Below are 8,058 nucleotides of genomic sequence, written 5' to 3'. Positions count from 1 at the left end.
GGGGGGGGGGGGGGGGGCTTGTTTTTGTTTTTAGATGTAGTCTCATTGTGTTGCCCAAGTTGGCCTTGAACTAGTAGGCTCAAGCAATCCCGCTTAGCCTTTGAGAAGGTGGCATTATGGGCATATGTCACCACACCAATGTAATTATTGGGTTTCCTTCCTTTGTTTTATTTTAGGTTTATGTTGTTGGCAATTTTTGGTTTGTTTGTTCTTTGAAACAGGATCTTTATATATAACCAAGACAGGCTTAGAACTCAGTATGTAGCACAGGCTGGCCTCTAACTTGTGATCTTTTCCTTCAGCTTCTAGGGGAGTTTGGACTATAGTCCACCTTATATACATACATACACACATATAAACACATACTAATACATACATATACGTGTGTGTGTGATGTATACATTCCTTGCTCCACTTATTGTGTATTTTGAAAGGTTTAGTCCCAACTCTAGAACACATATCTAAGCCTAGCAGTTCAGAAGTAGGAGGACCAAGAGTTCAAGGTCATCCTTGGATATATGGTGAGTTTATGGCTATATTTTGTATTTGAACCTAGTCTGAGAACAAAACTACAAAGAAAAAAGAAAAGAAAGTTCTGGTGTGTGGAGGGGCTGGAAAAATGGCTCAGCAGTTAAGAGCACTTGCTAGGGTTTGGTTTGGTTCCTAGCACCAACTTTGTAGGGCACAACTATCTATAACTCCAGTTCCAGGAGATCTGACATCCCTTGTAGTCTCCAAGGGTACCAGACATACGTACAGTCCAAACATTCATATATATTAAAATACAGAAACACTTTTTTAAATTTAAAATATTTTGTCTTCTGTGAAGGGATGTTTTGTCTGATGTGTATGTCTGTGTACCGTGTACATGCTTGGTGAATGAAAAGGTCAGAAGAAGGTGCTGGATCCCCTGGAACTGGAGTGAGTCATGGGTACTGGAGACAGAACTCAGGTCTTCTGTAAGTGTTCCTAACCACTGAGCCATCTCTCCACTCCAAATAAGAACATTTTAAGGTACTCTGGCACCACCCCACACACCCACACCCATCCACACCCATCATTCTTACTTGCTCAGACAAAATGTGATTAATCCCTAAGGTTATATAAGAATTAACTTTAGGGGCTGGAGAGATAGCTCTGTGGTTAAGAGCTCTTCAAGAGGTGCTGAGTTCAATTCCCAGCAACCACACGGTGGCTCTTCTGGCATGTCTGAAGACAGCTACAGTATATTCACATACATAAAATAAATAAATCTTAAACAAAGAAAAAAAAAAGCGGGGGGAAAGGGTTAACTTTAGATGGGTACAGTGGTGCATTGCTATAATCCCAGCACTTGGAAGCGGAGGCAAGAGGATGACCATGAGTTTGAGGCCAGTTTAAGCTACACATGGAGTACTAGGACAGGCAGGACTACATAACAATACCCTGTCCCAAAAATTATGGTAAAGGAGAAGGAAAAAATAAAATAAATAACAATAGCAAGTTAACTTTCCAATCTTGAGTCGTTACAAAGTAGACTTGGATTTGAATCTCACTAGATGTCCTGGTCCCAATTTCATGTATTTTAAGGTTGAACCATTAAAGAAAGATGGACCCATGCATATAACAGTTAAAGATCTACTCACTGTGAAATTAAAAAAGACACAGAGTGTTGACGAAAGAAAGAAGGTAAGACGTCAGTGAGCCTACATAGAGCCTGCTTCCTTTTGGGATGTTTTGCATATGTGTCATATTTGTGTGTTTGTGAAGGCATGAGTGGAGGTCAGAGGTTAATTTAGGGTGTCTCACTCTATTGCTTTCCACCTTACATTATTTATTTACTTTCATACAGGGTATAGCCCTGGCTATCCTAGAACTCACTCTGTAGACCAGGCTGGCCTTGAACTCACAGAAATCCGCCTGCCTCTGCCTCCCACATGCTGGGATTAAAGGCGCGTGCCACCACTGCCTGGCTTCTGTCTCGCTTCACACCTGTAATCTTAGCACTTAGACTGAGCCATGAGGATTTGTTTGAATTCAAGGCCACATCATAGTAAGTATCAGGCCAACCTGATCTAACCAATGGCATCTTAGCTAGTAAAACCTGAGAGAAAGGGGGAGGATGAAAGAGAGCCTTTGAACCTTAGAAATAAAAATTGAGTTGAATCATAGAAAACTAACACTCTGGTTTTCAAAATATTTGCTGTTTTGGTGTGTTTACGTTAGAATGGTGTTTTAATATGTATCTTTAATGTCTTATTTTGTAATTAAAGCTTGTACCATCACCACCAGAGGAACGTACTCCACTAGTTACTGTCTCTGATCTACAACGTGTTACTCTGAAACCTAACTCCAGGGTGTCAGCACCTCGAATTAAAAATGTCTTAATGTAAGTAAGGAATTACACATTGTTCTCTACTGCTACTTAAAATGCGATTTTCTTAAAAAATTAAATGTAATTTATTGTTGTGTGTGTATGTTGGGGGTTGGGGAGAATGTACACAAGCCACTGCCCTTGTATGGATGTCACAAGACAGCTTTGTGGAGTTGGTTCTCTCTTCTCACGGCCACATGGATTCTGAGAGATCAAACACTGGCCATCAGGCTCACAGAGCAAGGGGTCCTTATCCACTGAAACCGCTCACCGTGAGGCCAGCCCTTTTCTGGCCTTTTTTTTTGTTTTTGTTTTTTTAATTTTTATTTATTTTATGTGTGTGAGTACACTGTGAGTCTCTTCAGACACACCAGAAGAGGGCATCAGATCCTATTACAGATGGTGGAGAGCCACCATGTGATTGCTGGGAATTGAACTCAGGACCTCTGGAAGAGCAGTCAGTGCTCTTAACCACTGAACCCTTATTGGCCTATTTTTAACTTTTTCTTTTAGGGGGCGGGTGTTTTGAGACAGGGTTTCTCTGTGTAGCCCTGGCTATTCTGGAACTCACTCTGTAGACCAGGCTGGCCTGGAACTCAGAAATCCGCCTGCCTCTGCCTCCCAAGTGCTGGGATTAAAGGCCTGCACCACCGCTGCCTGACTACTTTTTATTTTTAAATTTCATTCATCTGCCTCCTGACTTTGGGTACAGTGTAACCAGATCCCTTATGCTAGTCTGTGCACCAGTGGCCTATCAGTCCTTTCCTTCAGGATGGACTGAGTCTGATTACTTTTTTCCTTTCACTTTAAGACAGGATCTCATTATGTAGCCCTAGACCAGGCTGGCTTTGAACTCAGAGATTCACCTGCCTCTGCCTCCTGAGTAATAGCATTAAAAACACGTACCACAATGCTCTGCGTGCACCCCTCCTTAAACAATATGCTGAAATAAACTCTAAACACCTTTGATTCCAGCACTTGGGAGTCAGAGGCAGGTGGTGACCGAGTGCTAAGCCAGTCTGGTCTATATAGTGAATTCCAGAACAGCCTGAGCTACATGGGTAGAAGAAAGAATGGCTATATGGTATATGATCTTAAGCTGCATCTGCTGCTATTTTCTTGTATTATTATTATTATTTTATTATATTATTATTGTCACCATCATCATTATTATTGTTGTTTTGTTTTTGTTTTGTTTTGTTTCGAGACAGGGTTTCTCTGTGTAGCTCTGGCTGCCCTGGAACTTACTCTGTAGACCAGACTGGCCTTGAACTCATAGAGATCTACCTGTCTGTACCTCCTAAGTGCTGGGATTAAAGGCATGGGCTGACACCACCCAATCTATTGTTTTCTTAATGTAGGAAGAAAAAAAAAAAAGACTATAAAATTGACCTGGTTTAGAAGTGGTGAGGTCTGGAAGGTTTAATGTTTATGTCTTTATTCTCAGCACTCCTGGGAAAAGCCAAATGGACCTCCGGAAGCTGCTGAGAAAAGTCCAGGTAGAAAGGTAAGACACCTCTCCCCCCCCCACACCCCACACCCCCGTGCTTCCCAAGTCACTTGGGAACGTGGGAATAAAAAATAAAACCCAGCTCTGTTCTTCTTCACAGGAGCCCGGGTGGGACCCCTCTGAACAATAAAGAAAACATGGATACAGGAACTGGACTCACTCCTGTCATGACTCGGGCCTTAAGGAGAAAGTTTCAGGTAAGTCTGTGTTGGAAAACCGAAAATCCAATCCTAAGTCCTCTGGTTCATTAGCCTGAAAAATAATTTCTATTAGTGCTGAGAGTGTAGCCTGGCATGCATGAGGGCCCAGAATGCCAGGCACTGCAGGGAGGAAAAGAGGGAGGGAGAATAAGCTAATTTATTTAGAATCAAAGGTACTTGATTCTAGCTCATAGTCTTCCTGGGTCAGCTTTTAGGATAGTAGGTATGATCCACTACTTTAAGAAAGTAGCTCTCACTCTCTCGCTCTCTTGCTCTCTTCGCTCTCTCACTCTCTCTTGGTTTTTCAAGACAGGGTTTCTCTATGTAGCCTTGGCTGTACTGTAATTCACTCTGTAGACCAGGCTGGCCTCAAACTCATTGAGTTCCACCTGCCTCTGCCTCTCAAGTTCAGGGATTAAAAGTGTGAGTCATCATGTAGCTCTCTTAGTAACAATAATTAATACTAACAGGGGCTGGAGAGTGTATGGCAGTTAAGAGTGCGTACTGTGAGTTGGAGTCCCAGCATCCATAGAAGGCAGTTCCCAATCATTTGTGACTCTGACTCCTAGGGCATCTGACAGTTCTGGCCTCTGGAGTACTCATGAGTACATTCACGTAGTTTAGAAATTAAACATAGGCCGGGCATGGTAGCACATGCCTTTAATCCCAGCACTCGGGAGTCAGAGACTGGTGGATTTCTGAGTTCGAGGCCAGCTTGGTCTACAAAGTGAGTTCTTGGACAACCAGGGCTATGCAGAGAAACCCTGTCTCGAAAAACCAAAAAAAAGAAAAAAGAAAAGAAATTAAACATAGGGCTGGAGAGATGGCTCAATGGTTAAGATCATTGACTGCTCTTCCAGAGGTCCTGAGTTCAAATCCCAGCAACCGCATGGTGGCTCACAACCATCCGTAATAAGATCTGACACCCTCTTCTGGTGCATCTGAAGACAGCTACAGTGTACTTAGATATAAGGAAGGAAGGAAGGAAGGAAGGAAGGAAGGAAGGAAGGAAGGAAGAAAGAAAGAAAGAAAGAAAGAAAGAAAGAAAGAAAGAAAGAAAGAAAGAAAGGAAGGAAGGAAGGAAGGAAGGAAGAAAGAAAGAAAGAAAGAAAGAAAGAAAGAAAGAAAGAAAGAAAGAAAGAAAGAGAGAGAGAAAGAGAGAAAGAAATTAAACATAGCTGGGCAGTGGTGACACATACCTTTTATCCCAGCACTTGGGAGGCAGAGGAAAGCAGAAATCTGAGTTCAACACCAGCCTGGTCTACAGAGTGAGTTCTAGGACAGCTAGGACTACATAAAGAAACCCTGTCTTGAAAACAAAAGAAAAAAAATTTAATTGATAATAATAAATCAAGCCAGGCAGTACACACCTTCCATCCTAGTACTTGGAAGGTAGAGGCAGGAGGATCACCACTTGAAGGCCAACCTGGGATATATACTGAGTCCCTGATTTCAGCTAGGAGCTTCAAAATACAAACAAAAAAGCCTGTCTTGTTAGTACACACTTAACATACCTGAGAGGCTGAGACAGGAAGAGACTACAGATTATCTTGAAGGCTTGCTGTGTAGCTTACTGAGTGTTGAGGCCTGCTCCTTTTAACATAAATGTGGCCATTTTGTAATCGGTCTCCATTTTGCTCTCAGACTCTGCTTCCCACAGTAAATATCCATATCTGACAGTGGAAAATTCTCCTAAAAGGTCCTAACCCTCAGGTTGTATTACTTATGCTCTGCTGTCTTACAGTGCTGTCCACCACCCCTCTTACCCCACTTTACTTTGTCTGGTTAGTCACAACGTCTTCTGAACTTCTTCAGGGTTTCTCTTCTGAACTTGGTTTTTCCTGTAAAAAGCCTGCCCTAAGAACAAACTCTTATCACAGTTAGGCGCCCAAGTCATTTTTTTGTGGTCCTGATCATTCAGTCTTGGGTGTGCATTCAATAAACTATTCTTGCTTAGTGGGACCAGTGTTTGCATGGCCTGTGTGGCAACTCCTGAACCCCAACGGTGAGTTGCTGTCTCAAATTAAGAAGACAAAAGAGCCTGGAGCTCAGTGATAAAGCCCTTCTCCACCTAGCATGCAGGATGTCCTCTGTTCAGCTTCCAGCACTACAAAGGCAAGCAAAAAAGACAGCAAACAAATCAGAGAGTGATAAGTTTTCATTCTGTCTGCTTTGCAAATGCTTTAGTTATTTGGTATTATCAAATTCTATGAAGAGAATAAAAACACCGTTTTTACATTTCCCCTTTGCTAATGAGTGTTTGATGATTTAATTTCCTTTAGAGAACACTGTACTAGAATACCAGGATTAGAATGGTTAACAAAGGCAGACACAGATCTGCTTGTCTTTTTGTTTTTTTGGTTTTGTTGTTGTTGTTGTTGTTGTTGTTGTTTGAGACGGGGTTTCTCTGTATAGCCTTGGCTGTCCTGGAACTCACTTTGTAGACCAGGCTGGCCTCAAACTCAGAAATCCACCTGCCTCTGCCTCCCCAGTGCTGGGATTAAAGGCGTATGTATTTTTTTTAATGTATGAGTACTCTGTCTGCATGTATGCTTACACACCAGAAGAGGGCATCAGATCCCATTATAGATAATTGTGAGCCACATTGTGGTTGCTAGGAATTGAATTCAGGACCTCTAGAAGAGCAGCCAGTGTTCTTTTTTTTTTTTTTTTAACTTGGATATTTTATTTATTTACATTTCAAATGTTATCCACTTTCCTGGTTCCCCCACCCTCCACCCGAAACCCCCTATCTCATCCCCCTTCCCCCTATTTCTATGAGAGTGTTCCCCCAGCCACCCACCCACTCCTGCCTCACCACCCTGGCATTCCTCTATACTGGGGCATCAAGCCTTCACAGGACCAAGGGTCTCTCCTCCCATGGATGCCACATAAGGCCCCTTCAGCACCTTCAGTCCTTCCCCTAACTCCTCCATTGAGGTCCCTGTGCTCAGTCCGATGGTTGGCTGCCAGCATCGAATCTGTGTTGGTCAGGATCTGGAAGAGCCTCTCAGGAGACAGCTGTATCAGGTAGTCAGTATTCTTAACCATTGAGCCATCTCTCCAGCTCCAGATCTGCTGTCTTAAACCTTTCAGTCCAGTGGAAAATATAGAAGTGAATCAAAGAATCCCTTATTGTCTCATTCCATAGTAAGTACTATTAAGGAAAGGAATAAGGGGTTTGTTGAAGCCCATAACAGGATATGATCTAGACTAGATGGCCTAGCCCAGAATATTTCCTTATATGATGGTTCTGGCAGAGACATTTAAAGAATGAATAGGAAGTAACAGAGAGATGGTTATCCTACCATAAATGTCAGAGAAGAGAATGTCCAAGGCAACAAAAGAACAGCATGTTTAAGTGTCCCACTCTGAGGGGCCCAATGGCCTGTAAAACAAGCTGACAAATGACAGCAAGGCTGTCTCTAGAGAGTTTGATGGAGGCCATAGATGAGGATGAGTTGGGAGTCAGGCTGTGCTGTGCACTAACAGGGAAAGGTTGGACATCTTTGTCATTGTCGCCTGCTTAGGTGAGCCATTTGAACAGCATCTTTTCCACACCAGTTTGCCTAGTCATCTTCCTGATCTCCTGTATTGCTGAATCTGTGACTCAAAGCCATCTTCTGCCTCCTCTGCCGGAATGCTGGGACTTGGGTTTGCTGGACTTGTGGCTTTGAACACTGTAGTTCCTTCTTCCCATGGAGCAGAAGCATGAAATAAAGGGAGGCGACTCACAGAGGCCTTAGGCACTTCCTTTCTCTATTAGCCTGGGACCCTGCTACCCTTGCCTTACCCCATAACTGTGCAATGTGCTGGGAATCGTGGAAACAGGCACCAATATAACAACAACAAAAACCCCAAACCCACTTAGTAGGAAGATATGTAGTAAAAATTGTTAAAGAGGTCAGGCGTGATGGCGCACACCTTTAATCCCAGCACTTGGGAGGTAGAGGCAGGTGGATAACCTGAGTTTGAGACCAGCCTGGTCTACAGAG

General features: G+C 43.0%; 1 protein-coding gene across 1 annotated transcript in view; it reads left to right on the top strand.

Annotated features, from left to right (window-relative positions):
- The window catches only part of Prr11 (proline rich 11), a 17,326-nt gene that overhangs the window by 8,246 nt on the left and 1,022 nt on the right, over positions 1–8,058 (top strand). Inside the window, exons 6-9 of the mRNA XM_021175939.2 lie at positions 1,570–1,668; positions 2,253–2,368; positions 3,801–3,860; positions 3,964–4,060. Of these exons, the coding sequence (XP_021031598.1) occupies positions 1,570–1,668; positions 2,253–2,368; positions 3,801–3,860; positions 3,964–4,060 (372 nt within the window). The remainder of the gene's footprint in view (positions 1–1,569; positions 1,669–2,252; positions 2,369–3,800; positions 3,861–3,963; positions 4,061–8,058) is intronic.

This window comes from Mus caroli, chromosome 11 (genome assembly GCF_900094665.2).
Source record: "Mus caroli chromosome 11, CAROLI_EIJ_v1.1, whole genome shotgun sequence".
NCBI classification, from domain to species: domain Eukaryota; kingdom Metazoa; phylum Chordata; class Mammalia; order Rodentia; family Muridae; genus Mus; species Mus caroli.
The sequence above is the reverse complement of the archived record's forward strand: the minus strand, read 5'-3'. Positions and strand labels throughout refer to the sequence as shown.